Source organism: Pongo pygmaeus, chromosome 20 (assembly GCF_028885625.2).
Source record: "Pongo pygmaeus isolate AG05252 chromosome 20, NHGRI_mPonPyg2-v2.0_pri, whole genome shotgun sequence".
Taxonomy (NCBI): domain Eukaryota; kingdom Metazoa; phylum Chordata; class Mammalia; order Primates; family Hominidae; genus Pongo; species Pongo pygmaeus.
In genome coordinates, this window is record NC_072393.2 from 4,178,458 (window position 1) to 4,203,618 (window position 25,161).

The 25,161-nt window shown below is 54.1% G+C and overlaps 2 protein-coding genes across 2 annotated transcripts; one reads left to right on the plus strand and one right to left on the minus strand.

The window, feature by feature from the left end:
* The first annotated feature begins 727 nt into the window (after positions 1-727).
* On the plus strand, positions 728-11,951 carry SHD (Src homology 2 domain containing transforming protein D). Its single transcript, XM_063657483.1, has 7 exons — positions 728-754; positions 1,726-2,030; positions 4,428-4,533; positions 4,612-4,800; positions 6,352-6,475; positions 9,556-9,675; positions 11,704-11,951. Exons 2-7 carry the CDS (start codon positions 1,734-1,736, stop codon positions 11,888-11,890), a joined length of 1,023 nt encoding a protein of 340 aa, XP_063513553.1. The 5' UTR covers positions 728-754; positions 1,726-1,733; the 3' UTR covers positions 11,891-11,951.
* Positions 11,952-13,507: 1,556 nt separating this feature from the next.
* TMIGD2 (transmembrane and immunoglobulin domain containing 2) lies at positions 13,508-23,686 on the minus strand. The gene is made up of 5 exons (XM_054465512.2): positions 23,637-23,686; positions 19,291-19,650; positions 16,043-16,084; positions 15,847-15,948; positions 13,508-14,148 (listed from the first exon to the last, which is right to left on the minus strand). Exons 1-5 carry the CDS (start codon positions 23,680-23,682, stop codon positions 13,880-13,882), a joined length of 819 nt encoding a protein of 272 aa, XP_054321487.1. The 5' UTR covers positions 23,683-23,686; the 3' UTR covers positions 13,508-13,879.
* Between the last annotated feature and the right edge of the window lie 1,475 nt (positions 23,687-25,161).

A 25,161-nucleotide genomic window follows, 5' to 3' on the forward strand; every position in this document is an offset into this window, starting at 1 on the left:
AATCTGGGGTCCCATCCTTCCTGACCGGCCCTCTCTCACTCCAGTCTTTAGGGGGAACTGGGCAAGCCCCCTTATGGGGAAAGAAAAAAAAAGGGTTCCACACTGGAAAATTGGCCGGTGGCTCCCTTTTCCTCTCCCACCCTCCAAACCTCTCAGTGCCCTCACCCTCAGACAACGACAGCTGACAACAGGCAGCCAGTTCAGGCCAGACCCCTCTCACTTCTACCCCTCTTCCCGCCACCGCCTCCCCCACCCCACCCCCAGAAGCCACAAAAGGACAGATGCAGAGGACAGGCGCCAGGCACAGATACCATCTCCCTTCCCCAGGCCAGCTGCCCCCAACCCTCCCCCTGCCCGCAATTAGTCCCCTGGGGCGGGAGCGGGGCATAGAGCAGAGCCCTCCTGGGGGAGGGGAAGCCCGATCCGCACCCTCCCTTCCTTTGCCCCCCTCTTCCTCCTGCTGCCTCAATATCAATTTCAGCCAGTGACCTCTTCACCAATTTCCACACCCCCACTCTCCCGGTCCGTTTCACCGCCAGACATCGGTTCCATTTCAACCCTCACTGGCGGTCATTCCCACCCCCTCTGCTGGTCAATTTCACCCTTTCTGGCGGTCAAGTCCAGTCCCCCATTTCCCGGGCAATTTCCCCCTCCCCTCCTTCTCCCCCTCCCCTCCCCTCCCCAGCGGTGTCACTCCCAGCCGGTCCCCACCTCCCGCTCTCCGCGCTCGCTGCGGCCAGTCTTGGGCGTCCGGGTCAGTGTCCAGCTGCCGCGGCCTCGGCCCCGGCGATTCCCGTCCCCAGCCCCCCTTCCCTTCGCGGGCAGCGGCTCCCTCCCTCCCCAGAACAGCTGAAGGTCTCAGTCACCTCCGAGGGGAGCGCAGGGGGAGCGGAGGGGCGGGGGACGCGGCCGAGGGGAGGCGGGAGAGCCTTGACGCTGCTGCCCGGGACGCGGCCCGGGTCTGGTGGGAACCGGGGCGTCCTCCCGCGCGCCCCCCTCCCCAGCGTCCCACCTCCCGGCGGCGGCGGGGAAAGTCTCTCCGAAAGCGTGAAGGGGGATTGGAGGAGGTTTTTATTTCCCTTTGTGCGGGTGGCTGGGGCCGGATCGAGGCGGCGGGGGCCGCGGGATTGGGGGCTCCCCGCTGAGCCGAGAGGAGCGCGACAAAGGATGCGTCACGCCGGGGTCACCGTCTCCGCGGCCCAACTTTGCGCGCGGCGCCCGCGCCCCTGGGGAGCCCGCCCGCTGCGCTGAGAACCCAGGCGTCCGGGCTGGGAGAGGGGCCGGGAGCGTCCGCAGGTGGCGCTGGCCCGGATCTCCTGACCCCAGGAGGGGATCCCGGAGCTTCCTGGAGGCGGCAGGCGGCCGAGTCACTCCAGGGAACCGCGCTGCCCGCGGAAACTCCGCGCGCCTCCGCGGATGCCCCTCGCCCTAGCCCCCAGAGCGCGGCGTTCAGGGCCCTGCGAGGCCCCCCCTTCCCCCGCGGTGCTTCCCAAGCTGGGCTAAGGCGGGCTTGTCTTCCTCCCTCCTCTGTCGCCTCCTTTTCCTCCCCCTCGTTCACCTTTTCCTTCCCTCTATCCATCCAGAGCCCCGCCAAAGGGCGCACCTGATCTTTCTTCTCCTTCCCTGCTCTTCCCTTCCTCTCCACCTCCTCCTCCTCCTTGGGGAAAGGGGCCCGGAGAAGGGCATGTGGGGCCCCCTCTGACAGTGGCCCGATTGGGGTGACAGGCGCTCAAATGGCCAAGTGGCTACGGGACTACCTGAGCTTTGGGGGTCGGAGGCCCCCTCCGCAGCCGCCCACCCCGGACTACACCGAGAGCGACATCCTGAGGGCCTACCGCGCGCAGAAGAACCTGGACTTCGAGGACCCCTATGAGGACGCGGAGAGCCGCTTGGAGCCGGACCCCGCGGGCCCTGGGGACTCCAAGAACCCCGGAGATGCCAAGTATGGCTCTCCCAAGCACCGGCTCATCAAGGTGGAGGCTGCGGATATGGCCAGAGCCAAGGCCCTTCTGGGCGGCCCCGGGGAGGAGGTGCGTGGCTGGGTGGCCCCAGGAGACTGGGTGGAGGGGAGGCTCAGGATGGGCTCTCTGGATCGTGGAGAGCTTGTTTTATGTGTGATCACAGGGGGGGACTGGGGCACCAGACAGACCCTTCCCAGTCCTCCAGACCTCCACCTGCTTGGGGAAGTCTGTTATTTTTATTTATTTATTTATTTATTTATTTATTTATTTTGAGACAGTCTCCCCCTGTTACCCAGGCTGGAGTGCAGTGGTGGGATCTCGGCTCATTGCAAGCTCCACCTCCTGGGGTTCAAGCGATTCTCCTGCCTCAGCCTCTCCAGTAGCTGAGATTACAGGTGTGTGCCACCACACCCGGCTAATTTTTGTATTTTCAGTAGAGACTGGTTTCACCATGTTAGCCAGGCTGGACTCAAACTCCTGACCTCAGGTGATCCTCCCGCCTCCGCCTCCCAAAGTGCTGGGATTACAGGCGTGAGTCACTGCGCCCGGTGGATATCTGTCCCTTTTCAATGCATAATGCTGGTTGTCCTCCTGCCTCTCTGACTGCCGTGCTTGGTCTCCGGGTCCTCCTCCTCCTCCACGGTCATCCCCCGCAGCCCCCCAGCCCCCTCCTCTCAGCACCCCTTCCTCTTCGAACCTGGTGGGATCTTCCTAAAATAGATCTGAGTGAGTTGCTCCCCTGCTGGGCACCTAAACATCCTCCGGGTGACGCTGCCCTTCCTACCACTATGTTCCCATTCTGCGCAAGTGAAACTGAGGCTCGCAGAACGGCAGTGACTTGGCTAAGGTCTCACGGGGTTCTAGCTTACTAGGATTTGAATCCAGGCCACCGGGTGCAGTAGCTCATGCCTGTAATTCCAGCACTTTGGGAGGTCGAGGTGGGAGGATCACTTGAGCCTAGAAGGTCAAAGCTGCAGTGAGTCACGATTGCGCCACTGCACAATCTGCCTGGGTGACAGAGCAACACCCTGTCTCAAAAAAAAAAAAAAAAAAGGCTGGGTGTGGTGGCTCATACCTGTAATCCCAGCACTTTGGGAGGCCAAGGCAGGTGGATCACCTGAGGTCAGGAGTTCCAGACCAGCCTGGCTAACACAGTGAAACCCCGCCTCTACCAAAAATACAAAAATTAGCCAGGCGATGTGGCGTGCACCTATAACCCCAGCTACTCCTGAGGCTGAGGCAGGAGAATTGCTTGAACCCAGGAGGCAGAGGTTGCAGTGAGCTGACATTGTGCCACTGCACTCCAGCCTGGGTGACAAGAGTAAGATTCTGTCTCAATAAATAAATAAATAAATAAGAAGTAAGACGTTGGTAAGAAGAGCCAGGGACTTGAGGAAACCAGTCAGCCGGGATCAGACTGTGCCTCTTACTTACCAGCTGTGTGTCCCTGAGCAAAACACTAACTGTCTCTGTGCCTTGGCTTCCTTGTCTGGGAAAGGGAGATGGTGTACTTATTACGTGTTGGTATTAAATCCTTGACAATAGTGCACTTAGAAGCACTGAAGTGGGCAAAGGAGGGAGGCAGGTGTCCGTGCTGGGGAAATGGGATTAGGACGGAGGGAAACGTGGGAAGCCAGCCTCTGTCTGCGAGCACTTTTGGGTAACAGACTCCCTCTCCAACCCCCAAAAAGAACTCTTGGAGAGGCTGGGGGTGGTGGCTCATACCTGTAATCCTGCACTTTGGGAGGCTGAAGTGGGCGGATTATCTGAGGTCAGGAGTTCAAGACCAGCCTGGCCAACATGGTGAAACCCCGTCTCTACTAAAAATGCAAAAATTAGACAGGTGTGGTAGCAGGCGCCGGTAATCCCAGCTACTCGGGAGACTGAGGCAGGAGAATTGCTTGATCCCGGGAGTTGGAGGTTGCAGTGAGCTGAGATCACACCACTGCACTCCAGCCTGGGCAACAGGAGCAAGACTCCATCTCAAAATAAATAAATAAATAAGTAAAATAAAAATAAAAACTCAGCTGGGCACAGTGGCTCACGCCTGTAATCCCAGCACTTTGGGAGGCTGAGGCGGGCAGATCAAAAGGTCAGGAGATTGAGACCATCCTGCTAACACGGTGAAACCCCATCTCTACTAAAAATACAAAAAAGTAGCCGGGCGTGGTGGTGGGCGCCTGTAGTCCCAGCTACTCGGGAGGCTGAGGCAGGAGAATGGTGTGAACCCGGAAGGCAGAGCTTGCAGTGAGCCGAGATCCCGCCACTGCACTCCAGGCTGGGTGACAGAGCGAGACTCTATCTCAAAAAATAAGAATGAAAATAAATAATAAATAAATAAATAATAAAAAAATAAAAACTCTTGGAGAGGTGTCAGATGGCCCTGTGGGCAGGCAAGAGGTGCAGCGTCACTTAGCAGGGATGCCCCTCTGAGTCCTTGTCTTTTCCCCTTCCTTCTCTCCGCAGCTGGAAGCCGACACTGAGTATTCAGACCCTTTTGATGCTCAGCCTCATCCTGCACCCCCGGATGATGGGTACATGGAGCCCTATGATGCCCAACGGGTCATGAGTGGTGAGTAGGCAGGGCTTAGGGGAAGGTGACAGGGTCCCAGATGGGAGCAGGAGCTGAACAGTGTCCCTGGCCTCCTAGAACTTCCCGGCAGAGGGGTGCAGCTCTATGACACCCCTTATGAGGAACAGGACCAAGAGACAGCAGATGGACCCCCTTCTGGGCAGAAGCCTCGGCAGAGCCGGATGCCCCAGGAGGATGAACGGCCAGCAGATGAGTATGATCAGCCCTGGGAGTGGAAGAAAGACCACATCTCCAGGGCATTTGCAGGTGCTTCTCAGACCCACACTCTGACATCTGAATGCCCTATCCCTGCATTTCCTCATCTGGTCATGTCTCCTGTTTCAGTTTACAAAGTAGAGTCCAATTACTTGCCACTTTTGTAGTTTGTTAATTCTCACTAGAGTGTGAATGACTGATAGTCCTAAATTCTTTCTTCCAAGACAACCTGCATCTTCCTTGGAAACGCAAACACTTTTTAGAGTGGAATGGAACCTGCTTATCCTGCTCAGTGTGGTGTGGGGAGAGGAATATGGCTTGCTTTTAGAATAGGATGTGGGGCTGGCAGGGGCAGCATTTTTTTTTCTTTTTTTTTCTTTTTCTTTCGTTTCTCTTCCAGGTGGAGTCTCACTCTGTCGCCCAGGCTGGAGTGCAGTGGCGTGATCTTGGCTCACTGCAAGCTTCGTCTCCTGGGTTCACACCATTCTCCTGCCTCAGCCTCCCGAGTAGCTGGGACTACAGGCGCCCACCACCACACCTGGCTAATTTTTTGTATTTTTAGTAGAGACAGGATTTCATCGTGTGACGGGATTTCATCGTGTTAGCCAGGATGGTCTCGATCTCCTGACCTCGTGATCCACCCGCCTCGGCCTCCCAAAGTGCTGGGATGACAGGCGTGAGCCATCGCGCCCCGCCCGGGGCAGCATTTCTTAATAGCTGCTAGTAAACTACAGGTGAATTTCCAGCTGAATTGGATGAGCTTGGACAAGCCTCTGAACCTTAGTTTTCTCTTCTGTAAAAGAGATAATGATAAAATCAGCTTTAAAAAATAAAATAATTGCCGGGCACGGTGGCTAATGCCTGTAATCCCAGCACTTTGAGAGGCCGAGGTGGGTGGATCATTTGAGGTCAGGAGTTCGAGACCAGCCTGACCAACATGGAGAAACCCCGTCTCTACTAAAAATGCAAAATTAGTTGGGCGTGGTGGTGCATGCCGGTAATCCCAGCTACTCAGGAGGAGGCTAAGACAAGAGAATTGCTTGAACCCGGGAGGCGGAGGTTGCGGTGAGCCAAGATCGTGCCATTGCACTCCAGCCTGAGCAGCGAGAGCAAAACTTTGTCTCTAAATAAACAAATACATAAAATAAAATAAATAAAATTTGGACCAGGATGAATTGTGCAAACACGACTTTGCCCCCAGAGTTTTATGACTGGGAGGGTATTTAGAGCTCAGTGCATTGGTTCACCTGTCTGTAGATTGGGGGTGATTTTCTAGTTTTAGGACTTGGCCACAGTCTGGGCTGAATCCCAGAAGGGGTTTAGGGACTAGGGCTCCTCTTTGGAAACTTCTAACCGAGCCGTCTAGCCACGCCCCTTGTGTTCCCTGCCACCAGATTTATAAATAACCGCACCTATTTCTTATGAAGGCCAATAGGTTGCACCTGTGGCCAATCCTGCCCCTGCCTTAAGCCCAGCTCCTGGGCTCTGATAGGTTGTCCCAAGCTGGCCCTGCCTTTCTACCGAGATTCCATTGGCTTGCCCCTGCCCCGCCCCCCAAGGTAGGCTGGACTTAACCCTTTCCTCTCTAAATCTCCTTTCCAGTGCAGTTTGACAGTCCAGAGTGGGAGAGGACTCCAGGCTCAGCCAAGGAGCTCCGGAGACCTCCACCCAGAAGCCCCCAGCCTGCAGAGCGTGTGGACCCAGGCCTGCCCCTGGAGAAACAGCCGTGAGTGGGGAAGCTGAAGGTGGAAGAGCCCCGTTGAACGTATCTGTAGACTCCAATGTATCAGGCAGAAGTTTTTTCGTTTCCCAGATTAGAGGAACTGGGGGAACTTCGATTCATTCATCCACTTACTTCATTTCTTCAGCTAATCTTTACAGGCGCCAGAGCCTGCTGTGTGCCAGGCACCCAGCTAGACACAAAACAGAATCTTATGGGGTCCCTTTTCCTTTGGTATCAAGTTCTGGGTTCAAATTCCTGCTCTCCCCTCCTGGCTGTGTAGTCTGGGGCAAGTCACTTAACCTCTCTGAGCCTCAGGTTCAAACAGAAAAGGAAATTTCCTTCCTTAACTTGGGTGGGGCTTACAGCCTCAGAGCCAAGAGACAGAAATCATTCTCAGCCAGTTCTTGGTTCTTGGGATGGAACCAGGAGACGCAGGATTTTGGTGGGCTCACAGCTCCGTGCTGGGGTGGCACATGAGCCGGGAGACGCTGACTCTGTGTCCTTCCAGTCCCCAGAATCCAGGCCATGTTATCACAGTCACCCCTAAATCTCTTCGGTGGGCAATACAGAACTGGCTATTTAACTCTGAGGCCTAGGGTGTGAAGATTGTTCTCTTTCTCTTTGTCTTCCTCCCTTGCTCCCTCCCTCCCTCCCCGAGTCTTGCTGTGTCACCCAGGCTGGAGTGCAGTGACGCGATCTCAGCTCACTGCAACCTCCATCTCACAGGTTCAAGTGATTCTCCTGCCTCAGCCTCCAGAGTAGGTGGGACTACAGGCGTGCACCACCACGCCCAGCTAATTTTTGTATTTTCAGTAGAGACGGAGTTTCAGTATGTTGGCCAGGCTGGTCTAGAACTCCTGATCTCATGATCCGTCCACCTCGGCCTCCCAAAGTGCTAGGATTACAGGTGTGAGCCACCGCACCCGGCCCTTCCTTCTTCTCTTCTCTTTCTTTTCTTTTCCTTTCCTTTTTTTTTTTTTTTTTTTTTGACAGAGCCTCGCTCTTGTCACCCAGGCTGGAGTGCAATGACACAATCTCAGGTCACTGCAACCTCCGCCTCCCTGGTTCAAGCAATTCTCTTGCCTCAGCCTCCCAAGTAGCTGGGAATACAGGCTCCTGGCACCACACCCGGCTAATTTTTGTATTTTTAGTAGAGACGGAGTTTCACCATGTTAGCCAGGCTGGTCTCAAACTCCTGACCTCAAGCGATGTGTCTGCCTTGGCCTTCCAAAGTGTTGGGAAGACAGGTGTGAGCCACTATACCTGGCCCTTTATTTCTTTCTTTTCTTTTTCTTTTTTTTTTTTTTTTGAGACAGGGTCTCACTCTGTTGCCCAGGCTGAAGTGCAGTGGCACAATCAGCTCACTGTACCCCTGAACTCCTGGGATCAAGCGATCCTCCTGCCTTAGCCTCTCCTTGGGACCACAGGCGTGCCATATGTGCTTATTCTCTTTTCAGATTTCTTTCATTATGAACAACGGCAAAGGCTCTGTTGCTTCTCTGTCTTTGATACCTTGCTTGCAACTGCACACCCCTTTGTGAGCACATTAAAGCAAAACACTAGGCCGGGCACGGTGGCTCACACCTGTAATCCCAGCACTTTGGGAGGCCGAGGCAGGAAGATCATGAGGTCAAGAGATCGAGACCATCCTGGCCAACATGGTGAAACCGCATCTCTACTGAAAATACAAAAATTAGCCAGGCATGGTGGTGCATGTCTGTAATCCCAGCTACTTGGGAGGCTGAGGCAGGAGAATGGCATGAACCCGGGAGGCGGAGCTTGCAGTGAGCTGAGATTGCACCACTGCACTCCAGCCTGGGTGACAGAGCGAGACTTCATCTCAAAAAAAAAAAAAAAAAAACAAAAAAAAAACATTAAGGAAGGGGCTGGGTGCGGTGGCTCATGCGTGTTATCCCAGCGCTTTGGGAGGCTGAAGCAGGCAGATAACCTGAAGTCAAGAGTTCGAGACCAGCCTGGCCAACATGGTGAAACCCCATCTCTACTAAAAATACAAAAAAATTAGCTGGGTGTGGTGGCAGGTGCCTGTAGTCCCAGCTACTCGGGAGGCTGAGGCATGAGAATAACTTGAACCCGGGTGGTGGAGGTTGCAGTGAACCCAGATCATGCCACTGCACTCCAGCCTGAGAGACAGAGTGAGACTCTGTCTCAAAAAAAAAAAAGAAAACAGAAAGGGACAGGACAGGTGGGTGAGGTACAAGATGAAGCACCGCTTTTGTGAAAGTGATTGAAGTTGACAAGGACACGAGGGAGGCTGTGAAGATCAATGTCAGGTGTACGATAACCAGGGCTCCTCTTCAAAAATCCAAGGGTATTGGCCAGGCGCGGTGGCTCAAGCCTGTAATCCCAGTACTTTGGGAGACTGAGGAGGGCGGATAGCCTGAGGTCAGGAGTTCCAGACCAGCCTGGCCAACATGGTGAAACCCCGTCTCTACTAAAAATACAAAAATTAACCGGGTGTGGTGCCGCGCACCTGTAGTTCCAGCTACTTGGGAGAGCTGAGGCAGGAGAATCCCTTGAACCCAGGAGGTGGAGGTTGCGGTGAGCCAAGATTGCACCATTGCACTCCAACCTGGCAACAGAGCAAGACTCTGTCTCAAAAAAAAAAAGAGAAAGAAAGAAAAGAAAAATCCAAGGGAATTGTCCTTCTTCATTTGCCCGGACGCCACAAGCCCATGCACCAGCTGTGACCCAGCAGATCCCAGAGTGTGTTTTTTTGTTTGTTTGTTTGTTAGTTTGTTTTGAGACAGAGTCTCACTCTGTCGCCCAGGCTGGAGTGCAGTGGTGCGATCTCAGCTCACTGCAACCTCCACCTCCCTGGTTCAAGCAGTTCCCCTACCTGAGCCTCCCGAGTAGCTGGGATTACAGGCACCCGCCACCACGCCCGGCTAATTTTTTTGTATTTTTAGTAGAGACGGGGTTTCACCATGTTGGGGAGACTGGTTTCGAACTCCTGACCTCAGGCAATCCGCCCACCTCAGCCTCCCGAAGTGCTGGGATTACAGGGCCCCAGAGTGTGTTTGAAGGGAACGGCCCTTGATGAGACATCTGTCCATACTTGTTAGGTGGTTTCATGGCCCCCTGAACAGGGCGGATGCGGAGAGCCTCCTGTCCCTCTGCAAGGAAGGCAGCTACCTAGTGCGGCTCAGCGAGACCAGCCCCCAGGACTGCTCCTTGTCTCTCAGGTGAGACCTCAGCCTCACAGGGACAAAGGGTCACAGGATTGCATGAGTCACCCTTTTGGGTTAATTCAGAGGGAACGTGAGGGTGTGGCTCCCGCAGCCATTGGGAGGGGCTTGCAGGCCAGTGGGTGGGACTTCTAGGAGAAGGGGTGGGAGTTCTGGGGAGGCCATTAGCTGGTTGCAACTGAGAATGAGCTCCCCATCGCTGGAGGTATACAAGAAGATGGAGTGGAAGGCATCAAGGAGGTCCAGGCCTTGGGTAAGACAAGGAACTAGGTGCCCAAGATTCCTTTGGACTCCCCTTGTCCAAAAATGGAGGTATATCAATTTGTGTCCGTCTGAAGCCAAAATTTCAGGGTGTGCCTGTAAGCGTTTTAGGTTGAGACCCTGTTTGTATGCACTTCCGTCCCTAAAATTCTAAGTCTGTCTAATTATAAACCACTCCTAAGATTCTGCTAGGTGTCTGAGTGCAAGATCTAAAAGCACAAGTTTGGGGCTGAGCGCGGTGGCTCACGCCTGTAATCCCAGCACTTTGGAAGGCCGAGGAGGGCGGATCATTTGAGGTCAGGAGTTTGAGACCAGCCTGGCCAACATGGTGAAACCCCTTCTCTCCTAAAAATACAAATATTAGTTGGGCATAGTGGTGCATATCTGTAATTCCAGCTACCTCCGAGGCTGAGGCAGTAGAATTGCTTGAACCTGGGAGACGGAAGATTATAGGCGCACACCACCATGCCCAGCTAATTTTTTTTTTTTTTAAGACGGAGTCTTGCTCTGTCGCCCAGGCTGGAGTGCAGTGGCGCAATCTCGGCTCACTGCAAGCTCTGTCTCCCGGGTTCACACCATTCTCCTGCCTCAGCCTCCCGAGTAGCTGGGACTACAGGCACCCACCACCACGCCTGGCTAATTTTTTTGTATTTTTAGTAGAGACGGGGTTTCACTGTGTTAGCCAGGATGGTCTCGATCTCCTGACCTTGTGATCCGCCCGCCTCAGCCTCCCAAAGTGCTGGGATTACAGGTGTGAGCCACCATGCCCGACTAATTTTTGTATTCTTAGTACAGACAGGGTTTCGCCATGTTGGCCAGGCTGGTCTCAAACTCCTGGCCTCAAGCAATCCGCCTGACTCGGCCTCCCAAAGTGCCGGGATTACAGATGTGGGTCACTGCAACTGGCCTCTTACTATTATTATTACTTTCTATTTATTTATTTTTTTTGAGACGGAGTCTCGCTCTGTCGCCCAGGCTGGAGTGCAGTGGTGCGATCTCGGCTCACTGCAAGCTCCTCCTCCTGGGTTCATGCCATTCTCCTGCCTCAGCCTCCCAAGTAGCTGGGACTACAGATGCCCGCCACGATGCCCAGCTAATTTTTTGTATTTTTTAGTAGAGATGGGGTTTCACCATGTTAGCCAGGATGGTCTCGATCTCCTGATCTCGTGATCCGCCCGCCTTGGCCTCCCAAAGTGCTGTGATTACAGGTGTGAGCCACCGTGCCCGGCCTATTTTTTTATTATTATTTTTTTGAGACAGAGTCTCACTCTGTCACCCAGGCTGGGGTGCAGTGGTACAATATCAGCTCACTGCAGCCTCTGCCTGGGACCACAGGTGCCTGCCACCACGCCCGGCTAATTTTTGTATTTTTAGTGGAGACAGGGTTTCACCATGTTGGCCAGGCTGGTCTCGAACTCCTGACCTCAAGTGATCTGCCTGACTCGGCCTCCCAAAGTGCTGGGATTACAGGCGTGAGCCACTGCGCCCGCCTAATTTTTAAATGGTTTTTGGTGGAGACGGGGTCTCACTCTGTTGCCCAGGCTGGTCTCTAACGCCTGGCCTGGAGCGAGCCTACAGCCTCAGCTTCCCATATCACTGGGATTACAGGTGTGAGCGACTATACCAGCCACCATACTGCTGTTTGCCAGAGACTGGAGACACACGAGCACCTGGCCCTGGGCACTGTGGGAGGTGGCTTTGGGGATGGTGGCTTTCTGGGTGGGTCCGGGGTGCTCAGGAGTCCCTTTCTCCCTCATCGCCCAGGAGCAGCCAGGGCTTCCTGCATCTGAAGTTCGCGCGGACCCGAGAGAACCAGGTGGTGCTGGGTCAACACAGCGGGCCCTTCCCCAGCGTGCCCGAGCTCGTCCTCCACTACAGTTCACGCCCACTGCCGGTGCAGGGTGCCGAGCATCTGGCTCTGCTGTACCCCGTGGTCACGCAGACCCCCTGACAGCAACCCTCGGCCCCCTTTTGAGTCCTCGGGCCCAGAATTGTATCCCAAAGCCCTCCCATGGCCTAGAAAATAAATAAGTTATTGTTTGTCTTAGTGTCCTTTCTGGGCTGCAGAGGGAAGTGGGATCGTTGACTCCCAGTGGGAAAGCCCTAAGCAGCCCTGGAGAGGGGGATGATGGGCTAATTGAAACCCTGGAGGAGGCCAGGCACGGTGGCTCACGCCTGTAATCCCAGCACATTGGGAGGCTGAGGCAGGCAGATCACCTGGGGTTGGGAGTTCAAGACCACCCTGACCAACACGGAGAAACCCCGTCTCTACTGAAAATACAAAATTTACCGGGCGTGGTGGTGCATGCCTCTAATCCCAGATACTCGGGAGGCTGAGGCAGGAGAATGGTTTGAACCCAGGAGGCGGAGATTGCAGTGGGCTGAGATCGCACCATTACACTCCAGCCTGGGGAACAAGAGCGAAACTCCTCCTTCTCAAAACAAACAAAAAAACCCTTGAGGCCTCGAGGGCCAAGCACATCCCCAGCTCTTTTTTTTTGGGGACAGAGTTGGGATTGGAACCTGAATCTCCCATAGGGAGGGACCAGAATGCAGAGAGCAAGAGACAGAGCGGCGTGGAGCAGATAAAAACCATACTCCATAGAAACCGACAGATACAAAGATGGAGAAACTGAGGGGGGCCAGGCTCTCGGGCCAGCCCCGCTCCCTCCTCCCGGCAGCAGTGGCTTGATCTGCAGAAAGGACATCTGTCCCCATGGAAACAGCAGAAGTAGGGGAGGGGAGCTGGGCCTAGCTGGTGTCACTTCAAGGTGACAGGCAGGCAGGAGACCCGGGGGGCTGGTAAACACCATGAAGCCCCTGACCTCCCCCTTCCTCTCCCCACCTCCAGGCCTGCCTGGGGGTGATGCCAGCTGCGGAGGGGGTCTTCCAGGGCAGGGGACTGTTTGGAAGCCAGAGTACCACTTCCTGCTTCTTGGATTTGTCCCTATAAGGTGGGAGGGGGACTTTGAGTTGCCACAAAGTCCCTTGGCCACAGTGGGCCTCTCCAGCCACCCCTGGGAGCTCTGGGACCCCAGATGACCTGTTAAGTCTTTTTGGTGTGTGTATGTGACAGGGTCTCACTCTACCACCCAGGCTGGAGGGCAGTGACATAATTACAGCTCACTGCAACCTCAACCTCCGGGGCTCAAGTGGTCCTCCCCCCACAGCCTCCCAAATAGCTGAGACATCACAGACATCACAGACACCACAGACATCAGCTGCACCAACACGCCCGGCTAAATTTTGTATTTTTTGTAGAGACGGGATTTCTCCATGTTGGCCAGGCTGGTCTCGAACTCCTGACCTCAGGTGATCCGCCCACCTCGGCCTCCCAAAGTGTTGGGATTACAGGCGTGAGCCACCGCGTCTGGCCTTATTTTTAAATTTTCTGTAGAAATGGAGTCTTCTTGCTCTATTGCCCAGGCTGGTCCTGAACTCCTGGCTTCAAGTGATCCTCCCACCGCAGCTTCCCAAAGTGCCGGGATTAGAGGCGTCAGCCACCGCACCCGATTTCTTCAGATCTTTTTAGCACTCCCAAATCGCCACAAACACCAGCTTTGCTTTCTCTTCACAAGCCTTTATTAAGCGTTCTTGGGGGAAAAGTGGGAGCAAGATCCAGCATTACAGAAATGAGGATGGGGTCTCAGGATGGGGCTGACAGGCTCCCAATCCTCCTGCTTTTTTTTTTTTTTTTTTTTGACATGGAGTCTCACTCTGTCGCCCAGGCTGGAGTGCAGTGGCGCAATCTCGGCTCACTGCAACCTCCGCCTCCCAGGTTCAAGCCAGGCTGGTCTCAAACCCCTGACCTCAAGTGTTCCACCCGCCTCGGCTTCCCAAACTGCTGGGAATACAGGCGTGAGCCACCATGCCTGGCCTCGATTCCCTCTTTTGTGTGTGTACCTATGGGTGGGGTCCTGTTGAGGTCTCCTGGGATCTCTTACTCCTCTCCCACTTTGGGGAACCCTTTTGGCCTCAGCTGCTGGGTGGGGCTTGGTCTAGGAGAGACCCTGACTGTAGAGACGGGGTGGCCAGGCCTGGGGCTGGGGCAGGGTCTCGGTGCCAGGTGCTGCTGGCGGGCGGCCGGTTGCGGGAACGAGGTTGAATAAATGCTCTGGCTTCTCTGGTCCTTCCCCTCTCCAGAGCAGTCCTCACTCTTCTTTGGGGCCCCCCGGGGCCGGTATAGGACGTTGCTGTAGAATGCATCTCCTAGGATGGATGACACAGACCAAGAGGGTCACTTAAGAGAGCCCAGCCCTCTCCAGCTGACCTCTGGGGGATTTGTCTCTTTTTTTTTTTTTTGTAAGATGGAGTCTCACTCTGTCGCCCAGGCTGGAGTGCAGTGGCGCAATCTCGGCTCACTGCAAGCTCCGCTTCCCGGGTTCACACCATTCTCCTGCCTCAGCCTCCCGAGTAGCTGGGACTGCAGGCTCCCGCCACCACCCCCAGCTAATTTTTTGTATTTTTAGTAGAGATGGGGTTTCACTATGTTAGCCAGGATGGTCTCGATCTCCTAACCTCGTGATCCACCCGCCTCGGCCTCCCAAAGTGCTGGGATTACAGGCGTGAGCCACAGCGCCTGGCCTTTTTTTTTTTGAGACAGAGTCTTACTCTGTCACCTGGGCTGGAGTGTAGTAGCAGCGCCATCTCAGCTCACTGCAGTCTCCACCTCCCAGGTTCAAGTGATTCTCCTGCCTCAGTCTCCTCAGTCTCCCTGTAGCTGGGATTACAAGCCCCTGCCACTACGTCCGGCTAATTTTTTGTATTTGTAGCAGAGATGGGGTTTCACTATGTTGGCCAGGCTGGTCTCAAACTCCTGACCTTGTGATTCGCCCGCCGTGGCCTCCCAAAATGCTGGGATTACAGGCGTGAGCCACTGCACCCGGCCGATTTTTTTTTTTTTAATTTCAAACTGTTTTTTTGTTTGTTTGTTTGTTTTTTGAGACAGGGTCTCTCTCTGTCACCCAGGCTGGAGTACAGTGGGGAAACTATAGCTCACTGCAGCCTCCGCCTCCCAGGTTCAAGCAATCCTCACACCTCAGCCTCCCGAGTAGCTGGGACCACAGGCGTGTGCCACCAAGCCTGGCTAATTTTGTTGTTGTTGTTGAGATGGAGTCTGGCTGTGTCGCCCAGGCTGGAGTGTAGTGAGGCAGTCTCGGCTCACTGCAATCTCTGCCTCCTGGGTTCCAGTGATTCTCCTGCCTCAACCTCCCAAGCAGCTGGGATTACACACACAGGCCACCACGCCTGGGTAATTTTTGTATTTTTAGTAGAGACTGGGGTTTACCATGTTGCCCAGGCTGGTCTCAAACTCCTGACCTCGAGTGATCCACCCGCCTCGACCTCCCAAAGTGCTGAGATGACAGGCATGAGACACCATGCACAGCCTAATTTTTAATTTTTTTTTTTTTTTTGAGACCTAGTCTTGCTCTGTCACCCAGGCTAGAGTTCAGTGGCGCGATCTTGGCTCACTGCAACCTCCACCTCCCGGGTTCAAGTGATTCTCCTGCCTCAGCCTCCCAAGTACCTGGTATTACAGGCGTCTGCCACCACACCTAGCTAATTTTTTGTATTTTTAGTAGACACAAGGTTTCACCATATTGTCCAGGCTGACCTCAGGTGATTCGCCCACCTCGGCCTCCCAAAGTGCTGGGATGACAGGCATAAGCCACCGCGCCCAGCAATTTTTAATTTTTTTGTAGAGATGGGATCTTGCTAGGTTGCACAGGCTAGGGGCTTTGTCTCTATTTCTGAAAAACATGAGCACAGGATATAGGAGCCAGGCTTCTCCTCCCTTCATCCCTCCTCCATCCTTCCCCCAGGCGGGAGCACAGATGCAGAGGGTCTTTGTCAAGCAGCTGCAGTTCCCACCTCCTCCGCCCCACCCTCCCTTACCTGGGCTGTTACCTGAGTCCCTTTGCTGGCAGCTGCGGCGGCCCCAGAACCAGGCGCCCAACGCGATCGCGGCCACACCCATGCTTCCCACCCCCAGCAGCACGAAGAGGAATCCTGGGTGGGGGGAGAAGAGATGGTCTAATCAGGAGGGGAAGGGGTGGTGATGGGGGTGGAAGACGCTGGGGGAGGAACACAGGGCAGGGCTCACCTGGGAAGCTTGCGATCCCGTTTCTGTTCTGTGTGGGGTCATCTGCAGAGAAGAAATCTATGTCACGGGGGTGCCAGGCTTCTCCACCCTCCAAGGACAGAGCTCACTTGGGGGGACCTAAGTGTTCCTCCTCCTGCCAGGCTTTGTGGTTTTGGGCAGGTGTTCACTCTGAACCTCTGTTTCCTCTTCTGAAAAATGAGGCTCAGCAGGACACGGTGGCTCAGGCCTGTAATCCAAGCACTCTGGGAGGCTGAGGCAGGAGGATCACTTGAGGTCAGGAGTTCGAGACCAGTGTGGCCAACATGGTGAAACCCCATCTCTACAAAAAATATAAAAATTAGCCAGGCATGGTGGTGGGTGCCTGTAATCCCAGCTACTCAGGAGGCCGAGGCAGGAGAATTGCTTGAATCCAGGAAGGAGAGGTTGCAGTGAGCCGAGATCGTGTCACTGCACTCAAGCCTGGGCGACAGAGCAAGACTCCATCTCAAAAAAAGAAAAAGGAAAAAAAAAAAAGGCCAGGTGCAGTGGCTTACGCCTGTAATCCCAGCACTTTGGGAGACCGAGGCGGGCGGATCACAAGGTCAGGAGATCGAGACCATCCTGGCTAACACAGTGAAACCCCATCTCTACTAAAAATACAAAAAATTAGCCGGGCATGGTGGCGGGCACCTGTAGTCTCAGCTACTTGGGAGGCTGAGGCAGGAGAATGGCGTGAACCCGGAGGCGGAGCTTGCAGTGAGCCAAGATCGCGCCACTGCACTCCAGCCTGGGCGACAGAGCAAGACTCTGTCTCGAAAAAAAAAAGAAAGAAAAATGAGGCTCATCGTCCCTGTCTTGTTGGGTCATTGTGGAAAAACTGCCAACTGGGATTTGTCATCATGAGCTCCGCCATCTTTATCCTGGGATCTATCACTCTCCAGATCCTGTTTGGTTGTTTTTGTTTTTGTTTGAGCCTCTACTCCATGCCACGCCCATTTTATAGACGGGGAAACCGAGGCTCAGAGAGCCTAAGTCACTTGCCTAGGGTCCCCTACCCAGGCGGCAGCAGGGACCAGCTTTGGACAAAGCCCTGTCTCACCTCAGCTTAGAGATCCTAACACTGAAGTTCCTTGAGCACTTACTATGTCTCGGGCCCTGTGCTAAGCATTGTTTTGTTGTTGTTGTTTGTTTTTCTGGAGACAGGGTCGCTCTGTGTCACCCAGGCTGGAGTGCAGTGGCGTGATCATAGCTTACTGCAGTCTCCAACTCCTGGGCTCAAGTGATCCTCCCGACTAAACCTCTCAAGTAGCTGGGACTATGGGTATGTGCCACCATGCCTGGCTAATTTTAGAATTTCTTGTAGAGATGGGGTCTTGCTGTGTTGGCCAAGCTGGTCTCGACCTCCTGGCCTCAAGCAATCCTTCCACCTTGGCCTCCCAAAGTGCTGGGATATCAGGCTTGAGCCACTGCACTTGGATTATAGCAAGCACTTTAGCTATAACTGCTCTAAAGTCACCCCACCAGCTGAGGAAAAACTATTCACTGTATTTTGACAGCAGAGGGAACTGGCACAGAGAGGTCAAGTCACTTGCTCAAGGTCACACAGCAAGTAAATGAAACAGAGGATTGAATCCAGGTTTGTATAATTCACAGGAACCCCAGCTAAAGGCTGTGAATGCCGCAATTAAGATAAAGTCCAGCACCCCAACCCCCTTCTTTTGCAGCCTCTGAGGTTGGCAGGCGATCCCTGGGGGCTGCCAAGCTGCTGTTCAGGATTGGTGGGGTGTGGGGAAGCCAGCTGTGTGGGGCTGGACCCGCGCCCACGCTCCCTGCTCTCTCGCAGCTGCCAACGCACAGCCTGGCGCCTCCACCACCCCGCCTCCTCTAATTGCTAATTGGCCCCTTTGACATTGGAGGGGTGGGGAGAGGTGGGTAACACAGCCATAACACACCCCTCCCTTGAGGCAGGCACGTGTCCCCGCCAGCAGGCTGGTCCTACCAGCTGGAGAGGAACAGGCATCTCTAGGGGCTGAGAGCTGGGTGCTTCATTCTGCCAGAGGGGGCTGGGCAGAGGCCCAGGGCCCACAGGCACCTCTCACAGAGCAGGAGGCAAAGGGCGCATCCCCTTGGGTTTCCCGATTCTGCCCAGGATGGGTCCATAAGTGGGGGACATGGCAAAGGGGACAGTGCATAGGGTGCACCCCTGCCCAGTGCATAACGCTAGACATGTCTTGGCCCTCTCTGGCTTCACCTGGCTCATCTGTAAAATGAGGCGGCTGGCGTTGCTCATCTGGAAAGCTATCTGGAGGGTTTCTTTCAACTTTGAGAGTCTGTGGCTTTTTTTTTTTTTTTTTTTTTTTGAGACGGAGTCTTGCTCTATAGCCCAGGCTGGAGTGCAGCGGTGCAATCTGAGCTCACTGCAACCTCCCCCTCCCGGATTCTCCTGCCTCAGCTTCCTGAGTAGCTGGAATTACAGGCTCACGCCACCATGCCCAGCTACTTTTTGTATTTTTAGTAGAGAGGGGGTTTTCATCATGTTGGCCAGGCTGGTCTCGAACCCCTGACCTCAGGTGATCCACCCACCTTGGCCTTCCAAAGTGCTAGGATTACAAGGATGAGCTACCGTGCCCAGCTGATGGCTTTATTTTATTTAGAGACAGGGTCCCGCTCTGTCGTCCAGGCTGGAGTGCAGTGGTGCACTCATAGCTCACTGCAGCTTCCAGCTCCTGGGCTCAAGTGGTCCTCTTGCCTTAGTCTCCCCAAATGCTGGGATTACAAGCATCAGCCACGATGCCTGGCTGATGACTTTCAATTCTGCATTCTAGAATTATTGGATTGTGGGCCGGGCATGGTGGCTCAGGCCTGTAATCCCAGCACTTTGGGAGACTAAGGCAGGCGGATCACGAGGTCAAGAGATCGAGACTATCCTGGCCAACATGGTGAAACTTCGTCTCTACTAAAAATACAAAAATTAGCTGGGCATGCTGGCACATGCCTGTAATCCCAGCTACTTGGGAGGCTGAGGCAGGAGAATCGCTTGAACCTAGGAGGCAGAGGTCGCAGTGAGCCGAGATTGCGCCACTGCACTCCAAGGCTTGGATGACAGAGCAAGACTCTGTCTCTTAAAAAAAAAAAAAAAAAAAAAAAAAAAAAAAAAAATTTGATATGAAGAATTTAGAGTTTTTTGTTTCTAGGAGTTTGAGACTCAAAAGTCTTAAGATTCTAGCATCCTCCCCACCGCCCCTTCCTCTCCCCGCTGGCTCCCGTACCTGGGTCCACAAAGAGCCTTGTTACGTTGCCCTCAGCCTCCTCCAACTCAGGAATCTCTATGGCCGCCCAGCACACGTACGCCCCGCTGTGGTTGAGGCTCACGGGGTCCAGCTGCAGGGTGAGATGGCTGGGTGCCTGCCAGGAGAGCCGTCCCTGGGGCCCGCAGACCCCCAGGCTGAGGCTGCCGTTGGTGATGTACGGTTGGCACAGGATGGCCCCATCCTTTGTCCACTTAACACGGAGCCGTTCCCAGGCCGGGGCCTGGTCCACCTGGCAGACCAGGGTCGCCTGACTGCCCTGCCTCACCTGCAGCAAGTTGGGCCCCTGCTGCACGCTCAGGCTTGAGGCTCCTTGCAGGGCTGGAGGACAGAAGAGGTAGAGGTGACCTTTCTGACTGTGTGCATGTGAGGCTGTGTGACTCACTCCCCTAGTGAGCCCACAGTCTGGGTTTGAAACCTCACTTGTCTAAGCCGGGCGCAGTGGCTCACGCCTGTAGTCCCAGCACTTTGGAAGCCCGAGGTGGGAGGATTGCTTGAGCCCAGGAGTTCCAGACCAGCCTGGGAACATAGCAAGACCTCATCTCTACAATAAATATTTTAAAAGTAGCTGGGTGTGGTGGCGTGCACCTGTGGTCCCAGCTACTTAAAAGACTGAAGTGAAGGGATCGCTTGAGCCCAGGCGTTCAAGGCTGCAGTGAGCTATGATCGCACCACTGCACTCCAGCCTGGGTGACAAAGCAACACCCTGTCTCTAAAAATTAAACATAAAAAAAAAAAACAAAGAACCTCACTGTCTGTATGAACTTTGGAAGGTCATGTCTTGCTGAGGCTCAACAACCCCATCTGTAAAATGGGTATAAGTTGCTCAGAGCTTGTGGAATTCTGAGATAGTCTCCAGTACTCAGCTACACAAATACCTCCTAGTATTTGCCAGGCCCTATGCTGGGTGTGGGGGACACAGACACAGGCATGACCAAAACAGATGAAAATCCCTGCCCTTCAGAAGCTGACAATCTAGGGCAAGAGAGACACACGAAGTCATGAATGAGAACTGCAATGGGGGAAAGGAATGGCAGTGGCCTCAGCAGACACCAGTGAGGTCAGGGAACATCTATTCCTTGAGAGTAATCAGGGAAGGCCTCCTTGAAGTGGTGACTTTTTTTTTTTTTTTTTTTTTTTTTTTTAGAGTTGTGGTCTGGCTCTATAGTCCAGGCTGGAGTGCAGTGGCACCATCACAGCTCACGGCAGCCCTGAACTCCTGGGCTAAAGTGATCCTCCTACCTCAGCCTCCCAAGTATCTGGGACTACAGGCATGTATCACTATGCCTGGCTAATTTTTTTGGTTTTGTAGAGGTTGGGGTCTCACTATGTTGCCCAGGCTGGTGTTGAACTCCTGGGCTCAAGTGATCCTCCCCCCTAACACCTCCCAAAGTGCTGTGATTGTAGATGTGAGCCACTGTGACCAGCCTTTTTTTTTCTTAAGACCACGCCACTGCACTCTAGCCTGGGCAACAGAGCGAGACTCCATATGTAAGAAAAAAAGACTCCATCTCATTCTGTTGCCCAGTCTGGAGTGCAGTGGCACCATCAAAGCTCACTGCAGCCTTAGCCTCTTGGGCTCATGGGCTGGGTCCTGTGACTCATGCCTGTGATCCCTGTACTTTGGGAAGTCAAGGCCGGTGGATCACCTGAGGTCAGGAGTTCGAGACCAGCCTGGCCAACGTGGTGAAACCCCAACTCTACTAAAAGTACAAAAATTAGCCAGTGTGGTGGTGGGCTCCTGGAATCCCAGCTACATGGGAGGCTGAGGCAGCAGAATCACTTGAATCCGAGAGGCAGAGGTTGCAGTGAGCTGAGACTGTGCCACTGCACTCTAGCTTTGGCAACAGAGTGAGACTCCATAGCAAAGAAAAAAAGACTCCATCTCATTCTGTTGCCCAGTCTGGAAGTGCAGTGGCACCATCATAGCTCACTGCAGGATCAACCTCCTGGGTTCGTGGGCTGGGTGCAGTGGCTCATGCCTGTAATCCCAGCACTTTGGGAGGCCAAGGCGGGTGGATCATCTGAGGTCAGGAGTTCAAGACCAGCCTGGCCAACATGGTGAAACCCTGTCTCTACTTAAACTACAAAAATTAGCTGGGCATGGTGGCGGGTGCCTGTAATCCCAGTTACTTGGGAGGCTGAGGCAGGAGAATCGCTTGAACCCAGGAGGTGGAGGTTGAAGTGACCTGAGATCGTGCCACTGCACTCCAGCCTGGGTGACAGAGCAAGACTCTGTTTCAAACAAAACAAAACGAGGCCGGGTGCAGTGGCTCACGCCCGTAATCCCAGCACTTTGGGAGGCCGAGGTGGGCAGATCACGAGGTCAGGAGATCAAGACTATCCTGCCCAACATGGTGAAACCCCGTCTCTACTAAAAATACAAAAATTAGCTGGATGTGGTGGCACGCACCCGTAGTCCCAGCTACTTGGGAGGCTGAGTCGGGAGAATCGCTTGAACCCGGGAGGTGGAGGTTGCAGTGAGCTGAGATCGTGCCACTGCACTCCAGCCTGGCGACAGAGCGAGACTGTGTCTCAAAAAACAAAACAAAACATTCCTGGGTTCATGTGATCCTCCCACCTCAGCCTCCCAAATTACTGGTATTACAAGTACATGCCACTGTGCCCAGCCTGACCAGAGATCTTAATGGAAAGGCGTAACCAGTGTGAGAAGGAAGGCATTGAGGGGTAAGAGCATTCCAGGCAGTGCACAGCCCATGCAAAGGCCCTGGGGCAGGACTGTGACTGGCATTTTGGAGGAACAGCAAGGAGGCCCGTGTGGCTGGAGCAGAGTGAGGATGGGGAGAGAGAGAGGAAGGGTTGGGCAGGGCCTGTGAGCCTTGGGGTGGCATGGGGAGGTGAAGGAAGTTAAGCAGTTTATGTTTTAATCTAAGTGTGATGGAAAATCAGAAAGCAGGGAATAAATAGTCCAATTTAAGTTTTTTTTGTTTTTTTTTTTGAGATGGGGTCTCACTCTGTTGCTCAGGTGGGAGTGCAGTGGTGTGATCTCTGCTCACTGCAACCTCCGCCTCCCGGGTTCAAGTGATTCTTGTGGCTCAGCCTCTTGAGTAGCTGGGACTACAGGCACTCGCTACCACACCCGGCTAATTTTTATATTTTTGGTAGAGATGGGGTTTCACCAACATGGCCAGGCTGGTCTGGAACTCCTGACCTCAAATGATCCGCCCGCCTCAGTCTCCAATTTAAGTTTTAATAAAAAGACCTTGGTTGGGCGTGGCGGCTCATGCCTGTTATCTCAGCACTTTGGGTGGCCAAGACTGGGTGATCGCTTGAGGCCCGGAGTTCAAGACCAGCCTGGGCAACGTAGTGAGACCCATCTCTAAAAAACAAAAACGGCTGGGCACAGTGGCTCACGCCTGTAATCCCAGCACTTTGGGAGGCCAAGGTGGGTGGATCATGAGGTCAGGAGTTCGAGACCCGCCTGGCCAAGATGGCGAAACCCCGTCTCTACTAAAAATACAAAAAAAATTAGCCAGGCGCGGTGGCGTGCACCTGTAATCCCAGCTACTCGGGAGGCTGAGGCAGGAGAATCTCTTGAACCTGGGAGGCGGAGGTTGCAGTGAACCGAGATGGCGTCACTGCACTCTAGCCTGGGTGACAGAGCAAGACTCCTTCTCAAAACAAAACAAAACAAATAAACAAACAAAAAATGAACAACAAAAAAGTGCAAGCAGCTGGAATTGGAGGAGAGGGAAAGAGGAATGGAGGTTTTCGCCCCAGGAAATGTATGAAGGGCAGCAGCCTTTGTCCTTAATTGGAAACACAGAGGGAGCTGCTGCCGGAGTAGAAAGTTTGCTTTTAGCCGTGAGAAGTCTGACGTGTCTGTTAGACCCCCGGAGAAGGTGAGGTTATGTGAAGTTCCTGGCATTTGAGATGCAATTGCAGAGGAGGGTAGAGACATGAGATCTGGAGAAGGGTATTAGGCAGCTGGAACAGCAGGTGCAAAGGCTCGAAGGCCGGATCCAGCCTTCCCATTGGGGAAACAGAGAAAGAAAAGTCCCCAGGCTAGAGCAAGGGGGAGGGAGCAAAGGCATTGCGGAGGGTGGAGATGAGAGAGGCCAGGCCAGGCCGGTATGTAGGGCAAGGTTTAGATTGTATCCTAGGGGCCCTCAGAGGATCCTTCCTTAATCCTCCAACCCCCATCATGTTCTGAGTCTCGGAGGGAGATGGGCCTTATCTGACAGAGTAGAGAGACTGAAGTTTAGAGGGGCCCTGAGCTGGGGGGCAGGCAGCTGGGGATGACAGCAAGAGTGGGGTTCAGAGGGGAGGAAGGCCCAGATACTCACCCCAGATCTGCACCAGGAGGCCCAGCACCATGCCCGGGGACCCCATTTCTGGCCCATCACCCCCCTCTCCCCCTCCCAGTTGACAGACTTCCTGCCACAATCTCCGCCTCCCGCTGCAGAAGCAGATGCGACACCCAGGGCCAGACAACAGACGTCCGGTGTTCCAGGCTGCTGGGGGCTCCACTTCCTGCCACCTTGTGCCTCAGTTTCCCCAATGCATTTTCTATCTGAAAGACAGTGTACAGACCAGGCAACATGGCTCATGTCTGTAATCCCAGCACTTTGGGAGGCCGAGGCAGGTGGATCACCTGAGGTCAGGAGTTCGAGACCAGCTTGGCCAACATGATGAAACCCCATCTCTACTAAAAATACAGAAATTAGCTGGACATGGTGATGGGCGCCTATAATCCCAGCTACTTGGGAGGCTGAGGCAGGAGAATGGCTTAAACCCGGGAGGCGGAGGTTGCAGTGAGCCAAGATCACGCCACTGCACTCCAGCCTGGGCGACAACAGTGAAACTCCGTCTCAGAAAAAAAGAAAAGAAAGGCAGTGTACGCAAGTGAATGGGGGGAATCCACCCCCATGAGCTTTCTGGAAGGCTCTACATAAACACATCTAGGTACAGGAAGACACAGTGCGAGAGCAGGTGGCTCTGTGGGGGAGGGGTAGGCGGCATAGGCCTGACCGGTGAGTTAAATGACAGGGCCCCTGCCTCAATTATTTTGCTCCCAAAATGTCTTTCTTTTGCTGGGCGCTGTAGCTCACACCTGTAATCCCAGCACTTTGTGAGGCTGAGGTGGGAGGATCGCTTGAGCCGAGTTTGAGATCATCCTGGGTAACATAGGGAGATCCAATCTCTATTAAAAAAAAAAAAAAGATACAGGCTGGGCATGGTGGCCCAGGCCTGTAATCCCAGCACTTTGGGAGGCCAAAGCGGGTGGATCACCTGAGGTCAGGAGTTCAAGACCAGCCTAGCCAACATGGCAAAACCCGGGCTCTACTAAAAATACAAAAATTAGCTGGGCCTAGTGGTGGGCGCCTGTAGTCCCAGCTATTCAGTGGGGTTGAGGCAGGAGAATTGCCTGAACTGGGGAGACAGAGATTACAGGGAGCCGAGATCCTGCCACTGCACTCCAGCCTGGGCGACAGAGTGAGACCCTGTCTCAAAAAAAAAAAAAAAAAATGCAAAACCAGCCCAGGGTGATGGTGCATGCCTATAGTCCCAGCCACTCGGGAGGCTGAGGCAGGAGGACCGCTTGAGCCCAGGAGTTGGAGGCTGCAGTAAGCCATGATTGTGCCCCGTTACTCCAGCCTGGGCAACAGAGTGAGTCCCTGTCTCTAAAAAAAAATTAATAATAATTTTAAAAAGTCTTCCTTTGAGGTTCAGAGAAATAGATTTCTGTTGATAACTTTGGGTCCTATTACATGGCCTGCTTGGGGGTCCCGTGGAGGAGGTTCACAGGCTCTCGAGTTCCTCCCAGCCCTGCACCCCTCACCCCTGATTCCATAGTGCCTTCTGGGAGGA